The sequence below is a fragment of the Saimiri boliviensis genome, chromosome 4 (genome assembly GCF_048565385.1).
Source record: "Saimiri boliviensis isolate mSaiBol1 chromosome 4, mSaiBol1.pri, whole genome shotgun sequence".
NCBI lineage: Eukaryota > Metazoa > Chordata > Mammalia > Primates > Cebidae > Saimiri > Saimiri boliviensis.
Window position 1 is genome coordinate 11,187,110 of NC_133452.1, and position 20,052 is coordinate 11,207,161.

General features: G+C 39.9%; 1 protein-coding gene across 1 annotated transcript; it reads left to right on the plus strand.

The window, feature by feature from the left end:
• Positions 1–148: 148 nt before the first annotated feature.
• RSPH3 (radial spoke head 3) lies at positions 149–19,783 on the plus strand. Its single transcript, XM_003933771.4, has 8 exons — positions 149–354; positions 2,194–2,281; positions 10,586–10,727; positions 13,334–13,479; positions 14,425–14,628; positions 16,501–16,663; positions 18,832–18,918; positions 19,300–19,783. The coding sequence occupies exons 1-8, from the start codon at positions 239–241 to the stop codon at positions 19,608–19,610; spliced, it is 1,257 nt and encodes a 418-aa protein (XP_003933820.1). The 5' UTR covers positions 149–238; the 3' UTR covers positions 19,611–19,783.
• Positions 19,784–20,052: the final 269 nt, after the last annotated feature.

Below are 20,052 nucleotides of genomic sequence, written 5' to 3' on the forward strand. Positions count from 1 at the left end.
AGCCCCGCGTTGCTGGGCAACCGATGTGGCCACTGCAGCTGGGAACGATCCCGGTGCAGCTCCTACCTCCTGCACTGGTAAACTCCCGTCCCGCCCACCGCCCTTATTGTCGCCTCTCCACGCGCCGCGGAATCCTTGCCCTTGGCACTACTTGCATCTCTCCGGGTCCCACGATACCTTAGCGCCCACCTGCTTCAAAGCCAAGCTCCACCGAAAGCGAGGTGTTCTGCCCCCGGACATGGCCTCGGCGCTGACTGACAGCACCTCTCGGGCCCCGAGCACCTACACCTACACCAGCCGGCCTCGGGCACTGCCCTGCCAGCGCCGTCGTTACCGGGACAGCCTGACGCAGCCGTGAGTGTCCAAGGCTCCTGTGTGATCCCTACTTGCACCCATCCCCCGGCTGGGGTCTGGCCCCTTCGCCCTGGCAAAGGCTGCTCATGCTGTCTTTCCTTGGTCTCACTCTGTCGAAATAAACGTTCTGCCCTAAGGAATCTCCCGTGGTGTGGAGGAGTGAAGCAACAAGGGGCACGGGTTGGGCATCAGTTAACTTTGAGGATTACTGAGTTGCTGCCATGGTCCTTAACATGTACACGAATCGGCTCCTTTAACAAAATTTGCATTGTGTGTATTGAGGGCCAACTATGTGCTGGGCACCTTGCTGGGGGCATTCAAATACGTTTTCTTACTTAATCCACAGTGCTGTGTTGGTTTACAACTCCGTTATACAGATGACAAAACTGCGGTTCAAAAATACCCAACAATAGCACATCCAAAATGCGAGCCGAGGAAATCTCTTCTACAGGCTTTGAGCAGAAATGAGATTATTCTTCCATGCTGGACCACAGATTGTTTGTGTATGTGTGTGTTTTGGTGGCGGTGTTTTTTTTTTTTTTTTTTGAGACGGAGTTTCACTCTTGTTGCCCAGGCTGGAGTGCAATGGCGAGATCTCGGCTCACCGCAACCTCCGCCTCCCGGGTTCAGGCTATTCTCCTGCCTCAGCCTCCTGAGTAGCTGGGATTACAGGCATGCACCACCATGCCCAGCTAATTTTTTGTATTTTTAGTAGAGACGGGGTTTCACCATGTTGACCAGGATGGTCTCGATCTCTTGACCTCGTGATCCACCCGCCTCGGCCTCCCAAAGTGCTGGGATTACAGGCTTGAGCCACCGCGCCCGGCGGTGGTGGTGTTTTAAGATGGAGTTTCCCTCTTTTCGCCCAGGCTGGACTGCAGTGATGCGATCTCCACTCACTGCAACCTCCGCCTCCCAGGTTGAGACGATTCTCCTGCCTCAGCCTCGATTCTTCTGCCTCAGCCTCCCGAGTAGCCAGGACTATAAGCACATACCACCACGCCTGCTAATTTTTGTATTTTTATTAGAGACGGGGTTTCGCCACGTTGGCCAGGCTGGTCTCAAACTCCTAGCCTCAAGTGATCCGCCCGCCTCGGCCTCCCAAAGTGCTGGGATTACAAGCGTGAGCCACCACGCCCGGCCAACAAATTGTATTTTTACGTGGGTGAATAGTTGCAAATATTCAAACATCTTTAGGGGGGAAAAAACTCCATAAACTCTTAAAGTTCTCTTAAAGTTAAATGGTTCTCTAAAGTTCTTTCCATAAGCCTCAAATGCTGAATTTGGCAGAACTTTATAGGAATGCAAGCTCCGTGGATGCAGCAACCTTTGCATCCAGAGCAGCTGGGGCTTATAGGCGCGCATCACTAGGCCCGGCTAATTTTGTAGGGTTTCATCATCTTGGCCAGGCTGGAAATTTTTATTAACATTTTAAGCAGTAACTTTAAAAATATATTTGGGTTTAAATAGCAATGAGAAAATTGACTTAATTCTTAAGCCTGATTCTTTTATTAGTGTAACTTTTCAGTCTTTGTACAAGCTTTTTCAGTCCTTTAAAGAAGGCCCCTTTTCAAATGGGCCATTTTCATATTTATTGAAGTCATGTAGATTTACAACCTATATCTGGCCCTGCCACTTACTAGCAAGGTAACCTTGGGCAGATTCCTGAGTCTGTCTCCCCTTCTGAAAAAAGAATATAATTCCCAACTTGCAGCGTATTGTGAATAATAAATAAAGTACATGTATTTTCATCTTAGTTTAGATCCTGTTGAAAATGAGTTACTTCATAGATACCAATACTCTGTTAAAAGTGGCTATACAGAACTTTCTGTTTGACAGAGATGAAGAACCTATGCATTATGGAAACATAATGTATGACAGAAGGGTTATTCGAGGCAACACTTACGCACTCCAGACCGGGCCACTGGTAAGTTCAGTTTGAATAGTCTAACACTGCGTTTTCACGTTGTCTGTGGGGAAGGATCAGTTTGTTTGTTTGTTTGTTTGTTTGTATTAATTTCTAATTCATTGCAGACTAAAACATTCATAAAATAAAGATGAATTACTACAAAAATGAAATTTTAAAAAGACATACAAATAGAGCCTGATGACAGTTTCCAGGAGCTGAGGGGTGAGGGGGACAGGGAAGGAGTTATCGTTTAATGAGTGTAGAGTTCAGTTTTGCAACATGAAAAGAGTTCTGGAGATAAGAGGATGGTGACAGTTACAGAACAATAGGAATGTAATTAATGCCACTGAATTGAATTTTATACATAAAAATGGTTAAGGTGGTAATTTTTACATTATGTGTATTTTACCACAAAAATAAAAAAAAAATAAAAAAAATAAAGAATTAACTAGGCTGGGTGCAGTAGCTCATGCCAGTAATCCCAGCACTTTGGGAGGCCAAGGTGGGTGGAACACCTGAGGTCAGGAGTTCGAGACCAGCCTGGCCAACATGGTGAAATCCCGTCTCTACTGAAAATACAAAAATTAGCTGGGCATGGTGGCGGGCACCTGTAGTCCCACCTACATGGGAGGCTGGGGCAGGAGAATCACTGGAACCTGGAAGGCAGACGCTGCAGTGAGCCGAGATCGTGCCACTGCACTCCAGCCTGGGTGACAGAGCAACACTCCATCTCAAAATAAATAACAAAAATAATTTGAAAAGAATTAACTAAGAAAAAGCCTCAATTTTTCATTAGATTCAACAAAACTCTGCCATTCTAAACCTTTCTAAACTTTTATTCTCAATTACTATACTTAAATTGTTACAGACCATTTCAAATAGTTCACAGATACACTAGCCAGAGGCCCACATTTTGAGTAGCACTGGCCTAATCCATCTAGATTTGTTTAGATCATCTCATACTCTAATACAATTATCATTATTTAATCAAAAAGTCTGATTTCTGCTTCTGTAATTCACTCAACAATTATTTATTGAGTTTTAGGTCCTGTTCTGGGTACCTAGGCTGCAGAGATGAGTGAGACATGGTATGATATTAAGGGTGGTGAGTTCTTGGCACAGAAATGAAATACAGGTGAATTTATAAACAGTATATGACATATAAGTGCCTAATACAAGATGGTGATAGAGATGCTCCTCTATTTACAATGAGGTTATGTCCCAATAAACCCACTGAGCATTGAAAATGTATTTAAAACACCAAACCTGCTAAACGCCATGGCATAGCATAATCTGCCTTAAATGTGCTCAGAGGCCAGGAGTGGCGGCTTATGCCTGTAATCCCAGCACTTTGGGAGGCCGAGGCAGGCAGACGGCTTAAACCCCTGTCTCTACAAAAACTAAAAATAACCCACAGAAATTAGCTGGGCGTGGTGGCACGCACCTGTAATCCCAGCTACTTGGGAGGCTGAGACAGAAGAATTGATTGAGCCCAGGAGGACAAGGCTGCAGTGAGCTGTGGTCACGCCACTGCACTCCAGCCTGGGTGACCGAGGGAGACCCTGTGTCAAAAAACAAAACCAAAAATACAACCTAGAATGTTAAGGAATTGAGAGAAGTTCAATATGTCTGAATTGGAGCCTGATGCAGGGAGTATCAAGAAATAACTGATTAAAAAGAAAGTAAAGATGAGTAATAGCATTCAAATCCACATAGAGGGAATGTTGTTGAATGTTTAATGAGGGATGTGAGGAAGCCACCTAAGGAATGTTTTCAGAATGAGACCCTGTCTCCAAAAAAAAAAAAGCACTCAGAACATTTATATTAGCCTACAATTGGGAAAAATCATCTAACACAAAGCCTATTTTATAATAAAATATTGACTATCATCTAATTTATTAAATATGAAAGTGAAAAACATAATGGTTTTATGAGCACATTTTCTGTGTATACTTTTTATCATCACAAAGCTGAAAAATCATAAAAAATATGTTAGGGAACATCTATTAGCCTCGTTGCAGGACGAGCCACAGACAAAACCCCTCAGACACCGGAGTAAGGAAACAAGTGACTTTATTCAGCTGTGGAGCCTCAGCAGATTTAGGTCCCAAAAACCGAGCTCCCCAAAGAGCAGTTCCTTTCCCTTTGTATGGGCTTCTAACGCTAAAGGGAGAGCACAGGTGAAACTGTGTTGTAGCCCATTGGCTGGGCATTGACCTCACAGTCCTTGTCTTTCATTGATTCACTAATTCATATTTGGTGCACGTGGGAAGGAAGAAAGGGGAAGGGTTACAGCAAACTTGGAGAAGTTGAACAAAGGTAGTTAATCATTCTGTGATAGAATTAACTTAAAGTGGGGGGGGGTGAATTGGACAAGCATTGAGTACGTGACTAAAGGCAGGATTTTGTGCAACCATGGAAGGAAAGAACATTTCTTTGTTACATTCTTAAGGTTTACAGATAACATAGGCACCAGTTTCGCAAGGGGGAGGTATCTTCCCTAACTCTCAGGCCCCACTGGAGCAGAGCCAGTGAAGTCGGCTGGCCACCTGACTGCTGACTTCAGCTCTTTACTATTTTATCTTTTACTCCCTTCCCTAGCAAGCAACAGGCAGGAGAGTAATGGCTTCTCTCCTTAGTCTGAAGCAATGGTTAACTTATTCAACATATATATGTGCTTCAACCCTATCCTGTGTCTCCTGCATTAGAACCTCCAGGGGTTCCCTGCTTCCCCCACTGAGATGATATCAGCAAGGGTGGAGCAGGAAGCTGAACTTTCACCTTGACCCACCAGCAATGAGGTAGTAGGAGATGGCACAAGTCAGTGCCCCACTGTTTCTAGGGTGGTGGCAGCAAACCCAGGGGGTAGCTGAATTGCAGTCCTATCTGGCAGTAATGAGGTGCCATGAGGCAGTGCTAGTCAGTGCTGCACTCCCACCGCCCCAACACCAGTGTCAGCAGAGCCTAGCAAGGAGCTGAACTACCACCCCCACCTGGCACCAATGTGTTGGTACAAGTTGACCCACTGCTTTTGTTGAGATGGTGTCAGTGGGGCCCAGCAGGGAGTTGAACTTCCAACCCCACACAGACTTGTGCACTAAAACAAAAAGGGCAATTTCCTACTGAAAGATAAAATAGAATCCCAAGTCTTAGAATATAATACCTAAAATAGCCAGGATACAAACAAAAATCATTCATCATACAAGAATCAGGACAGTTACAACTTGTATGGGAAAAAACAATCAAGAAATGACAAAACCCGGATGATTCAGATGTGGGAATTACCTGACAAGGATTTTAAAGCAACAATCAAAAATGTTTCAATGAAAAGTGAATAATTATAGACACTCTTGAAACAAATGGAAAAAAAATCTTAGCAAAGAAATACAAGATACAAAAGTGGAAACTTACAGAACTGAAAAATACAATAACCAAAATAAAAACCTCACTAGATGGATGCAGTAGTACATTGGAGATGACACAGGAAATAATCAGTGAACTTGAAGAAAAATCAATGAAGAATGGAAGTTAACCAGTTGAACAGAGAGAAAATAGACCACCACCATCCCCACACAAAAAAAAGAGCCTGAGAGAGCTGAGGAACAATCACAAAGATTTATATTCATGTTGTTGGAATCCTAGAAGGAGAGGAGGAAAAGTATGAGGTGGAAAAATATTTGAAGAAATTATGCTTTAAAATTCCACAAATTTGTCAAAAGGCCACAGATCCAAAAAGCCAAGTGACCTCCAACAGGATAACCCCAAAGAAATCTACCCAAGACATGCCAAGATCAAACTTTTGAAAAGTAAAAACAAAACATTTTTAAATCAGCCAGAAAGAAATTACTTGTTAGCTAAAGGAGAACAATGATTTAAATGGCAGTGGATTTCTTACCTCAAATATGGAGACAACAAGAAAGGGGCACAATATTTTTCAAGTCCTTAAAGGAAAGAACTATCAAGCTCTAATTCTAATCCAGTGAAAATATTTTTCAGTAGTTCTAAAATGGCAGCATAGAGGCAGGCTGGCTTCATTCCCCGTACGACAGAAAACCAAGAACAAATGTACAGTGCCAAAATGATCACCAGCAATATTCTAGAGCTCAAGTAGAAGGAGGAGGCAGTTCCCAGGGCTACAGAAAAGTGAAAACGCTCCAAAGAGATGGCAGGAGAATCAGACTTCCATATCTACAACACCTCTCCTTCTAGTCTGCCTGGCACTAAGGACGTGGAGGATTGTATTAGTCCTTTAGAAGGACAGAACTAATGGAATAGATATATATGTATAAAGGGGAGTTTATTAAGTATTAAATCACAGAATCACAAGGTCCCACAATAGGCCGTCTGCAGGCTGAGGAGCAAGGAGAGCCAGTCCAGGTTCCAAAACTGAAGAACTTGGAGTCTGATGTTCAGTGACAGGAAGCATCCAGCACAGGAGAAGGATATAGGCTGGGAAGCTAGGCCAGTCTCTTTTTTTCACATTTTTCTGCCTGCTTATATTCTAGCCACTCTGGCAGCTGTTTAGATTGTGCCCACCCAGATTAAGAGTGGATTTGCCTTTCCCAGTCCACTGACTCAGGTGATCATTTCTTTTGGCAACACCCTCAGACATACCCAGAATCAATACTTGGTATCCTTCAATCCAATCAAGTTGATGCTCAGTATTAACTAATCATCACAAGGATTTATCTCTGACTTGTGATTTCTGCACTGGAAAAAATAAGATCAAGGTAGACAACTAGTTTCCCTACCATGTTGGGTTCCCTGGCAGGAGATTCAACCCACAAAAAGTGTCATGAGTTCCTGAAGGGAGAAATACCCCTGAGTACAGCCAGAGACAAAATAGGGAGGTGAGACTACCATCCCTGGCCCTGGACACCCTGTCGTATAACTCAACCAAAGGAAAAACCAAATCAGAGTACCTGTTCAGCAGCACCACACTGTAGGAGATACATTGTACTGCTCCCTGGTCACAAACCCTTAGGCACACTGCCAGGGTATCCCCTTCGGGACCTCTCCATTCAGGATGGGTAGCACCTGCCAATTTACTAGAGCCGGGTGAAGCTTCCCTTAAGGTACCACCTAGAGCAGAAAAGGAGGCAGCAATCTAGAGATAAGGGATCTCTGGCAAGGCACGGTGGCTCATGCCTGTAATCCCAGCACTTTGGGAGGCCAAGGCAGGCAGATCACTTGAGGTCAAGAGTTCAAGACCAGCCTGATCAACATGGCAGAACCCCATCTCTACTAAAAATACAAAACTTAGCTAGCCTTGGTGGTGGGCACCTGTAATCTCAGCTACTTGGGAGGCTGAGTCAGGAGAATCGCTTGAACCTGGGAGGTGAAGGTTGCAGGGCACCAAGGTCATGCAACTACAATCCAGCCTGGATGACAGAATGAGACTCTGTCTCAAAAAAGAAAAAAAAAAAGGATCTCTAAGAAAATATATCCAATGAAAAGCAAAGCAAGCCCTCAGTACATCTGCGGGAAACAACAGCAAACAGGGAACCATGACCCACCAAAAGGGACAAAGCAAAGAATCAGTAACTGGCCCTAATGAAAAGGCAAGATGTGAGCTGTCTGGCCAAAAATTCAAAATACCATCCTTAAGGAAATTCAGTGATGTCTAAGATAACACAGAAAAGCAGTTTAGAAATTTATTAGAGAAATTTAACAAAGAGATTGAAATATTTTTTTAAAATCAAACAGAAGTCTTGGTGATCAACATTTGTTGAACTGAAAAATTTATTAGAGGCTTTCAACAACAGAATGAATCAAGCAGAGGAAAGAATCAGTGAACATGAAGACAGACTATTTGAAAATACACAGTCTGAGGAGAAAAAAGAATGAAAAGGAACAAAGACTGCTTACAAGATATGGAAGAGTACCCAAAAAGACCAAAACTAAGAATTACTTGTATTCAAGAAGGAGCTGAGCAAGAGCAAGGAGTAGAAAGCTTGTTTTAAGAAGTGCTAACAGAAAACTTTCCAAAACTTGGGAAAGAGATAGATATCCAGGTACTGGAAAGTCAGAGAATACCAAACAGATTCACCCCAAATAATGCCCCATAGAATAATCAAGCTCTCAAAATCAAGGACAAGAAAAGAATCCTAAAAGCAGCAAGAGGAAAGAAGCAAATAGCATACATGAAGGAGCGCCAAGGCATCTGGCAGCAGGCTTCTCAACGGAAACTGTACAGGCCAGGAGGGAGTGGAATGACCAAGAGGGACTGGGATGACATTTTCAAAGTGCTGAAAGAAAAAAAAAATTCATCTAAGAATATTGGATCCAGCAAAGTTACCCTCAAATATGAAGGAGAGATGAGCAAATTCAGCACCCTTATGCCCATCTTAAAAGAAATGTTGCCGGGCGCGGTGGCTCAAGCCTGTAATCCCAGCACTTTGGGAGGCCAAGGTGGGCGGATCACAAGGTCAAGAGATCGAGACCATCCTGGTCAACATGGTGAAACCCCGTCTCTACTAAAAATACAAAAAATTCGCTGGGCATGGTGGCGCATGCCTGTAATCCCAGCTACTCAGGAGGCTGAGGCAGGAGAATTGCCTGAACCCAGCGGGTGGAGGTTGCGGTGAGCCAAGATCGCGCCATTGCACTCCAGCCTGGGTAACAAGAGCGAAACTCCAACTCACACACACAAAAAAAAAAAAAAAAAAAAAAAAAAAGAAATGTTAAAGGGAATTCTTCAGCCTAAACAACAACAACAACGAAGAAAAAACACTAATGTGCCAAAAGAAAACATTTGAAGGTATGAAACTCACTGGTTAAATTAAGTACACAGACAAACCTTAACTGTGGTATGCAATCCACTCATAGTTCTAGTATGAAACACAAAAGACAACTATCAAAAACAATAATAGCTGCAGCAACCTGCTAAGAGGTAGGTAATATAAAAACATGTACAATGAGACAACTAAAAGTTAGTATGTGGGGGATGGAGTTAAAGTATAGAATTTTTTTTCTTTTTTTCTTTGCTTCATTCTTTGTGATCTAAGATAAGTTGTCATCTCTGCTAACAACTTGTTATATACGATGTTTTGTGTAAGCCTCGTGGTAACCACAATGCAAAAATCTGTAATAGATTCACCAAAGATTAAAAGCAACAAACTAAAATATACTATGAAATAAAGTCTCTCAACACAAAGAAAGACAATAAAGAAGGAGGGCGATACAAAACAATTGGAAAATAAGCAACAGAATGGTAGTAGTAAGTCCTCGCTTTATCAATAAGAATACTGAATGTAAGAGGACTTGGTTCTCCAATTAAAAGGCATAGAATAGCTGTTTGGATAAAGAAACAAGACCCAACTATATGCTCCTACAAGAAACCCACTTCATCTACAAAGACACACATAGACTGAAAGTATAGGGATGGAAAAAGATTTTCCATGCAACTAGAAACCAAAAAAAGCTTGAGTATACTTACATCAGATAAACTACAAATCAAAGACTGGAAAAAGAAACATGGTCACCCTATAATAATAAAGCGATCAATTCAGCAAGAGGTTATAACAATGATGAAAATCTATGCACCCAACACCAGAGCTCCCAGGTATATAAAGCAAACATGACTAGATCTAAAGGGAGAAATAGACTGCAATACGATAATATTCGGAGATTTTAACACCCCATTCTCGGTAATAAATAGATCATCCAAATAGAAAATCAGGGGGAAAAAAAGAAAGAAAGAAAAGAAAATCAGTGTTACACTTCTCATTAGACCTATTAGGACTAACTGGTATTTATAGAACATTTTATCCATCTTCTGCAGAATACACATTTTTTTTCTTTAGCACATGGAACATTCTTTAAAATAGACCATGCCACACAACAAGCCTGAACAAATTTTACGAAGTAGAAAATCATATCAAGTTTCTTTGCTGACCACAATGAAGTAAAACTAGAAATCAATAGTAAAAGAAACATTGGAAGCTACAAAAATATGTAGAAATTAACATACTCCTGAATAATCAGCAAGTCAATGAATAAATTAAAAAGGAAATGTTTGCATTATTTTTTGTAAATGTATAGATAGGATCGTACACTCATCTATTCCAGTTAACAGCCCTACTTTGAAGTTACTTTTATGCTTTGTCAAACATCTTTGTAATTATCTGGCAATACAATTTTAATCAATTTAATATTGATAAATTGTATCTATTTCCAATACAATTTTAATCAGGTCAATGATAATCAGGAAATATTATGACAAATGCTTTTATACTACCCAGGAATTGCTTTTGGAATGGCAGTTCATGTATGCTTTACGAAGTATTTCTAAATTCTAGAAGTCTTTTCTATCTCTGTTAGCCCGGACAGCCTGATGCTCTAGAGCTTCAGAGACAACAGGAAGCTAAGAAGAGGGCTCTTGCCAGAAAACGAGCCCAAGAGCAGCTCAGACCACAAACACCTGAGCCTGTGGAAGGCAGAAAGCATGTCAATGTGCAAACAGGTGTGTGACTGTGCCGTTGGGATTATGTCCTCTCAGTTTACTCGTTTGTCTATGTCAGTTCATTTTTATTGGGCCTTTGTATTATTTATGCATCTCCTGTGCTGATACTTCCCCAATTACATGGTAGGGAAGTTCATTTATTAAAGAAATGCATAGATTAGGCTGGGTGTGGTGGCTTATGCCTGTAATTTCGGCACTTGGGGAGGCCAAAGCAGGCAGATCGCCTGAGGTCAGGAGTTCAAGACCAGCCTAGCCATTGTGGTGAAACCTTGTCTCTACTAAAAATACAAAAATTAGCTGGGCGTGGTAGCACGTGTCTGTAGTCCCAGATACTCGGGAGGCTGAGGCAGGAGAATTGCTTGAACCCAGGAGGCGGAGATTGCAGTGACCCGAGATTGCGCCACTGCACTCCAGCCTGGCACTTGGCGACAGAGCAAGACTCTGTCTTAAAAAAAAAAAAAAATACAAAAATTAGCCAGGCGTGGTGACCAGTGCCGATAATCCCAGCTACTCGGGAGGCTGAGGCAGGAGAATCACTTGAACCTGGGAGATGGAGGTTGCAGTGAGCCAATACTGTGCCATTGCCCTCCAGCCTGGGCGACAAGAGCAAAACTCCATCTCAAAAAAAAAAAAAAAAGAAAGAAAAGAAACAAACAAAGAAATACATAGACTACTTACTATTATAATAGTGGATATGGCTGGAAGTGTAGAATGGGCTTTAAAAAAAAAGAATTTTGGCCAAGCACAGTGGTTCACACCTGTAATACCAGCGCTTTGGGAGGCAAGGCAGGAGGATCACTTGAGCCCAGGAGTTTGAGACCAGCCAGGCAACATACCAAGACCCCATCACTACCAAAAAAAATTTTAATTAGTTGAGTGTGGTGGTGCATGCTGTAGTTCCATCTACTCAGTAGGCAAAGGCAGGAGGATCATATGTTCCCAGGATTTCAAGGCTGCAGTGAGCTATGATCTCAGCACTGCACTCAGCCTGGGCAATAGAGGTTGCCTATCTCTAAAAAATAAAGAAATAAAAGAATTTTATGACCAAACAAATTCTGTCTTAGCACTTTTCACATACTCTATTCTCAAACTGGGATTCTTTCTCATAGCCCAACATGAATCACTGTTCTTTTCATCAGGACTTACAGGGAAGGACAGCAGTATAGTTCTATTTTGTCATTTTATTTGTCTTTTGAGAGGAATAAACCCACTGCCATCTGAGTCCTCTGCCTCTCACACCAGCCTTGTCTGTACTTTTGTTCTGTGACTTTGCCCACTCCCCAGGGCCACACAGGAACTGCTGAGGCAGGTGCCAGGATTTTCATACTTGTCTGTCTGTTCTCAGCCGTAGAGGCTTACCTGGTCCCATAGGGTCTAGCTGTGTTGTTGACAGAATCTTGGTCATCAGACAGTGCTTGGTATTTTCCTTGGACCACTGTCACTACTCAGGTTCACCTTGCGCCCTGACAAGATGGTGAGTGGATCCATCAGGATTATTTCTGCATGGTAAAGGCAAAAGGAACCATTCCATGCTTTAACCCCTGACTTTAGGCCAAGACTAGTATGCATGTATGTCTGTCTTTAGCCAAAGAGCTAAGTTTTCATGTTTCTTTATACCATCAGGATAGTAAGTGATATAATAGCAGCCAGATTTTTTGGATATTTCCTCAGAGACTGAACCAGGTCCTTTATTCTGTGTATTTCCTTCATTATTACAAAGATTCTGTGTGACAGGTAGTTATGGCCCCTTTTACAAGTGAAGAAACTGAGGCCCAGAGAGGACACAACTTAGCCAAGTCCTATACCCAACATCTGACTCCAGTGCTCATGTTCTTTGCTTGATGCCACATTGCCCCTGCCTCATATAAATTACTCCTAACATGAAATTTGTTTTCATACATCTGTTTATAATTCTAGTGTAGAGGGAACATCAAATAACCTGGTAACTTGGTACATGATTTTTTTTAAATATCCGGGAATTTTCAAATCTTTATGTGTTTACTATCTTAGGACTCAAATGTATATATGTATTATTGACCTTTGTCCCGTTGTACTCCACATCTTATATACATCTACAGTCTCATATTCTTCTTTAGTTCCGTTTTCAAATACGAAGCTCAGTGCTTTCTAGACATTCAGTAAATATTACAGCCTGAATGACTCTATCTATGGTCTTCCAAATATATAAAAACCCTTAATTCAGTATGTGAAGTAAACCCCACATTTGAGCACTTTCATTCTAATACTGAGCTAAAACTCCATATATGCATATATGCTTGAAATAGACCAGAATTATTTTTTCTTTGAGAAAGAGTCTTACTCTGTCACCCAGGCTGCAGTACAGTGGCGTAATCTTGGTTCAGGCAATTCTCCCACCTCAACCTCCTGAGTGGCTGGGACCACAGGTACCCACCACCACGCCCAGCTAATTTTTGTATTTTTTGTAGAGATGAGGTTTCACCATGTCGGCCAGGCTGGTCTCAAACTCCTGGCCTCAGGTGATCCACCCTCCTCAGCCTCCCCAAATGCTGGGATTATGGGCGTGAACTACCATAACCAGCCTTAGACCAGAATTTTAAACTCAATGTATATGATATTCTTCTTAGAATTATACCTTGAAGAAATTGCTGATCGCATAATAGAAGTTGATATGGAATGCCAAACAGATGCATTTTTGGACAGACCACCAACACCACTCTTTATTCCTGCCAAAACTGGCAAAGATGTGGCCACCCAAATACTAGAAGGAGAGGTAAAGTACATTCTGTGGGCTTCCCTCTGTTATCTTTATAAATGAGGTAAAGTTAGGTGTAGATAATGCTTAATATGAGTAAGAATCATGTCACAATTAGATTCTACTTCTTGGATTTCTTTCCAGATACTATCTATAATGGTTTTATCATATAGTACTCAGAAATGTTTTAAAATACCATGTTCAGATTTCTTTGCTGATTAGAAGCCAAATCATTTAAAAATATTTTTAGAATATTTCCACATTTGATTTTTGTTTATGTGCTTGCCTGATGTATGTATATCAGCTAGATTTGTACTAAATAAGGAAAAATAATATCCCTGATATGAAGATTCCACAATTAGTTGCTTGTGGATTATATAACTTCTGTGAAGATACTTGTTTAAAAATATATATATATAATTACATTTTTCTATCAGTGTGGAATGCATAAATAGGCCGGTTTATGAAATTGGAGAAGGCAGTGATTATGTTCACAATGACCTAAATGAGTTTTAAGATTTGGCGGGAACTTGAAAGAACTGTCATTGAAATTGGGAAATAAAATAAATCTTCAGAAGTTGTATTTGCCTATAAATCCTAGCAACGAATCTCCAAAATACCTGTTATTCTTGTTCCTTCATTCATCAAACTATTATTATCAACAGCCGATAAAAGTCAAACAGAAAAGGCAAAGAATGACAGACAAGGATATTTCTCTTTGGTGTCACAGTTCATTCTGATGAATGCATATTTTTTCATAAACTTTGATTTAACAGATTTTTGCCTGTAAACAAAATGTTGTTCATTTTGAGGATTAGAAATCACAAATAAAGCACCAGCACAGTGTCTGGCACACAGGAGACACTTAATAAATAATACCTCATTATGGCTATTCATTATATTTTTGTCGAGCATTTGATTCATAATTAAAATTTTAAGTTTGCTTTATTTTGTATGTTTAAGCTCTTCGACTTTGATCTTGAAGTTACACCAGTGTTAGAAGTTTTGGTGGGGAAAACAATTGAGCAATCTCTTCTGGAAGTCATGGAGGAAGAAGAGCTGGCTAACCTGCGGGCCAGTCAGCGCGAGTATGAAGAACTACGGAACAGTGAACGTGCTGAAGTTCAACGACTTGAAGAGCAAGAGAGGCGACACCGAGAAGAAAAAGTATGTATCATTATATTTTTATTTCTTAGGCAGTCTTTTGGCCAATTCACCTATTATTTTCAAAATTACATGCAATGATATCTCATAAAGCTAAAGATCTTTGGGAATATATTAGAAAAAGATCTATAGTTTTTGCTCAGGTCTCTCCTATGGATCATAGATCTTTCATGGACCAAATGACATCTTTTAAACTCCAGTTTACATAAATGTACCTAAATTGAGTTTCCAAACATTTTGAAATGAAGTGGAAGTTCCAAGGTGACATGTGTCCCCGTTGGAAGGCTCTCTCAAATATCAGGAGACCTAGAGATAGAAATACCTAAGTTGGTTTGCCATAATTCCGTGGCGGAGAGATGAAAGGAAGGAAAAGTGAGTGCATTGAAGACAGCCTGTGGGTAAGAAGTAGGGGATCTGGATAGAATTCTGATTCTTTTTCTCAGTGACCGGGCCCTTCTTTATACCCTTAGTGACACACCAGACCTGTTTGGGTTTTTATAGAATATTTTTCAGAGTAAGAGTTTTAGAATCTTCAATAAGGAAAGGTTTACAGTCCAGTTTTTTAAAATGTGCCACTAGCCTACAGTGGAAGCACTAGAAAAGACAGCCTCTCTGGTTCTGGCAATAACTGTCAGCCTTTGTTGTATACCAGTGAACAAATTATAAAGTAGTACCTTAATACCTGAAACAGTTAAAATTATTCCCCAAAGGGCTTAACTTATGTACTATGAAAAATAGCGTAATTGTTGGGAAATCCTGCTGAATACCTGTCAAATGGACTTTAATTTCAAGATTAATACTTAATTGTGTAAAGAACATAGGGCTTACAATAAGGATTATGCAAAAGTCAGACTTTGTATACAAATACAAAATAAACTGGCAAAATAAGCTTTGTTGAAATAAGTCATAAAATCTTTATCAAAAAATATTTGTTTATTTACTATTTGGAAATATGTCATGGAAACTGGATATAAGAGTCACCTAGATTTATATTTGTTTAAACTTTGAAAATAGATTTAATTAGAAAATATATTAATGCTCTCATTTCCACATGAGAGTACAGAAGAGGATTCATCAGCTTTGTAAATATTACATGGTCTAAAGGAAGCAACAACAAAAAATAAGAGGCTTGCTTTTTTTTTTTTTTTGAGACAGAGTTTCTCTTGTTGTCTGGAGTGCAATGGCATGCAATCTCATCTCACTGCAGCCTCTACCTCCCAGGTTCAAGCAATTCTCCTGCCTCAGCCTCCCGAATAGCTGGGATTACAGGCATGCACCACCATGCCTGGCTAATTTTGTATTTTTAGTAGAGACAGGGTTTCTCTATGTTAGTCAGGCTGGTCTCAAACTCCCGACCTCAGTGATCCTCCCACCTTGGCCTCCCAAAGTGCTGGGATTATAGGTGTGAATCACTGTACCTGGCAACAAAAAATAAGAGGCTTTCATAATCTTCAGAACCATTCAGCTTTACGAATTCAGGGAATTATTACAAATGAACTCATTCATTGGCCTGAGTTGTCTCATTGAAGATTTTTAAGCAATTGTAATTTTTCTTACCAAATAGTTCATGATAATGTTAATTTAAAATGCATAAAATGGTGATTATCTTTTTGCTGACATCTATACTGTCAGGCATGAATGTCTTGAAATTATTTTACTTGAAAATTAATAGTGAGATATTTTACCTTAAGCTCCATCTTTTTAACTTTCTGAATTTAGTACCCACTTGCTATTGAAATTCGTTAAAATTTTGATGAAAAAATATGAACCTTTAATAGAGACTTTGCTGTCCATTTTTTTATAAGTCCACATTCTTAGATTCAGTACTTGGGGAGTGCATAAGAGCTAAATAACCACGTCTGTCGTTCTTGACAGGAACGGCGTAAGCGACAGCAGTGGGAAATAGCACACAAGCACAATGAGACATCACGAAAAATCGCTGCCCGAGCATTTGCACAGCGTTACCTGGCTGACCTTCTCCCGTCTGTTTTTGGCAGCCTCAGGGATAGTGGCTACTTTTATGATCCCATTGAAAGAGGTTTGTAGATATTTTTGTTAGATTAATTTTGTTGTAATAAGCACCCTCTTAATGGTTCAAATTTATCTTCTGTCCATTTTTATTTTGAATTGGAATTTTTCTTTTTCTGACACAAAGTCAGTTTTAGTTGTTTTTTTAAAGTAAGTACAGTCATCAATGAGATGTGTATTCCAAAGATCTTGATTTAAGGACATTAATGTTTGTTTATTGAGAAGCAACGTTTGTATAGTAGAAAAAAATATGGACTTGGTATTGAAAACTTGAGTTTGGGTTGCAGCTTTATCATTAACTAGCTTGATGACCTCCAGTTTCTTCAAGTGTGAAATGAGGATTTTTTTTTTTTTTTTTTTTTGAGAAAGAGTCTGATTCTTTTGCCCCCACTGGAGTGCAGTAGTGTGATCTTGGCTCACTGCAATCTCTGCTTTTCAAGTTCAAGCAATTCTCCCTGCCTCAGCCTCCCAAGTAGCTGGGATTACAGGCACCTGCCTCCACACCCAGCTAATTTTTGTATTTTTTAGGAGAGACAGCATTTCAGCATGTTGGCCAGGCTGGTCCTGGCCTCCAGTGATCCACCTGCCTCCGCCTCCCAAAGTGCTGGGATTACAGGCCTGAGCAACCAAGCCTAGCCTAAAATGAGGATTATTTAGGAGTTAAGTCATAAAATATATGAAACTGTAAACTATAAAGTCCTATATGTATAAGTGGTTGTTATTAACCTTTCCTCAGCTGACTTCTTATTCCAAGCAAAAATCTTTTGAGGGCAACTATCAAGGTCATTTATTCATTTAATTAGGCCCTTACCCTGTGCCGGGCAGTGTTTGGTGTTGGAAAAAAAGAAGGATCCCTGATCTCTGCCATTAGGGAGCCCATAGCCTGATAGCTGTCTGTCTGTATCCCCTCTAAGCCCACATTCCTAGCTGCTTAGCCAATGGAAGGGAAGAGCTGCATGTCTTCACCACCACCCAGCTTCCTCAGGGTGAAAGCACTGACATCCACCATGTTTGATATAAGGTCCTATTTTGTTGGCCAATGATATTTTGGGGCACATGTTAGTAGTGTTAATTTTAATGATTATATATTCAATTCAATACAAAGAGATGAGCTCACAGACAAATATTATTAGTTTACATTTATATCTTCCTTCCCAGTTGACATAGTATTTTTCATAGGTAATATCATTTGATAATCCCAATAACCCTGTAGGATAGACAGGTCAGATATAATTCCCATTTTTTCAAAAATAGAAACTGAAACTCAGAGAAATTAAATGCCTTGCTCCCAAATCCTCATGCAGTGTAAATATTAGGCCTCAAACGGACTTGGAACTCAGACTCCAAGTTCCAGTGTTCATTCTCTGCTACCATCCTGCCGTCCTGTGCTCTAGCTTGGACTCTCTTAGCCAGAGAGACCAGTAATCTTTTTTCTATCACAGATTGCCAAAAAAAAAAAAAAAAAAAAAAAAAAGTCAGTTACAGATCATTTAAAATCTTGCAAATGAAATTCATGCCTGAGATTAAAATTATTTATTATTTATCGTACTGAATATAATACTCTATCACACTCTCCATTTCATCCTATTAAAAAATAAAAGTAGATGCCTACCCCCCAAAAAATACTGTTTTGAAACTTTAAAATGTATATTATAATAGACCGTATTTTTTAAATGCTTACACAGATTTCGGTTTGAACAAACTTAATACTGATGGAAACACCCAGTTTCTGACCTATTTCTAGATGGCTGTCTCCTCAGATGCCCTCTGACCTGCATTCTCTGAGTCTGATCAGCTTCATTCCATTAGGCCCTGGGCTTCAGGTGGAAACTTTCTTTTACTGGCATTGCTGAATCTCAGATTTGCATTGCATTTCGATTGGAGTTCTTCCAAACCCATATCCTCCCCCTGCCTCCCTGATCTATCTCAGATTGCACCTATGAAGTAGACTCCAAATGCCTTGATGCCAAGGAAGGCCTCATAGTTGTTAAAATATCACTTATGCAATAGAAAGGAAACTTACCAGAACATATATAAGGAAGATGGCAAAAGTTAAGCTGTATGAGTCTATTTAACATTTTGTATTATGAAACCAATGTTGATGAGTCTGTTACATTAGGAGAAAAGCACATTATTTCTCTGATGATTCATAAAAATCAATGAATTCTTTTATTACAGATATTGAGATAGGATTTCTTCCATGGCTAATGAATGAAGTTGAAAAAACCATGGAATACAGCATGGTGGGAAGAACAGTGCTTGACAGTAAGTTAATTATCCAAAAGTCATCTCTAAAATTTTTAGTAGAAAGAATATATTAAATAAATTGAAAGAAAGATTAATTTTACAGTTCTAATGTTTAAACTTTTAGTGTATCAGTAGTATTAACAAAAGTGCAAATTTTTACCCTCAATATTATTTTTGGCTCTTCTGTAATTTGATATCTATTAGTATCTTCTGTTATTTTATAAATGATATTCTGTTAAAATAGAGTATAATTCATGTTTAATACATCAAGTGTGAAGTTAAGTATGCTGACTTGAGGCTTCATGAAGGTTTTATAATCATCTTTAAGTCAGCATTATAACTCCTAAAATATACCACAGTATGAAAATCATAGTGATGTTTGGACATTTAAATTTTCAGTGTTGATCCGTGAGGTGGTTGAAAACAGACTGTATATGTATGAGCATCAGAGAGACTCACATCCGTCTCCAGAACCCGAGGATGAGCCTGGTGGTCCTGAAGCAATGAGAGAGTCACTGGAGGCTTCTGAATTCCTGGAGCAGAGCATGTCACAGACACAGAGACTGCTTTTAGACAGAGATGACCTACAAAGAACAACGTATGATGAAAGTTCATCCCAGGAAAGGAAGTTTATGGAAGAGAGCGAGCTCTCAGGGCAGGATGAAGAAACAGCCAGGAGGGAGTCCTTAGGGAAGGAAGAATTGCCGTAGGAGGGAGCTTCGAAGTCATGAAACCAATCAACAGCCAAGTCAGCAAGCAATCAGGTAATGATGCATGAGTCCCCTCAGGTTACAGAAATTATGTTGTATTTGGTCCATATGTCTTTTTATCTAATGGCTTGGCCAATCAAATGTCATAAAATAAAACTACTTTGAAAATGAAACTTAAATTGCATTCATTTACTTAATCGAATATTCAAAGGCTGTATTGTAATTCTAATGAGAATTATATTTAACCTAACCTTCTATCACCATTATATATAACTAGCAAATATATTTTTTCTTAATCCTTCTAATTTTGCAGGTTAGTTTTTTTAGTAAGTGTGATATTTAATGTTCAGTATCAGTGCTGTCAGCCATGTAGCATTTCTTCTCTATAGGAAAACCATTTCACCTACCGTAAGAGAGAACGCCTAAATGTTGTGCTACTGAA

What these genes read in the sequence shown, in the direction of transcription:
- RSPH3 (XM_003933771.4), top strand. Translation starts at nt 239, where the DNA reads ATGGCCTCGGCGCTGACTGACAGCACCTCTCGGGCCCCGAGCACCTAC. An exon ending in CACTCCAGACCGGGCCACTG is followed by an intron (nt 2,282 to 10,585) that starts GTAAGTTCAGTT and finishes TATCTCTGTTAG; the next exon opens with CCCGGACAGCCTGATGCTCT. An exon ending in GGGAAGAACAGTGCTTGACA is followed by an intron (nt 18,919 to 19,299) that starts GTAAGTTAATTA and finishes TTAAATTTTCAG; the next exon opens with TGTTGATCCGTGAGGTGGTT.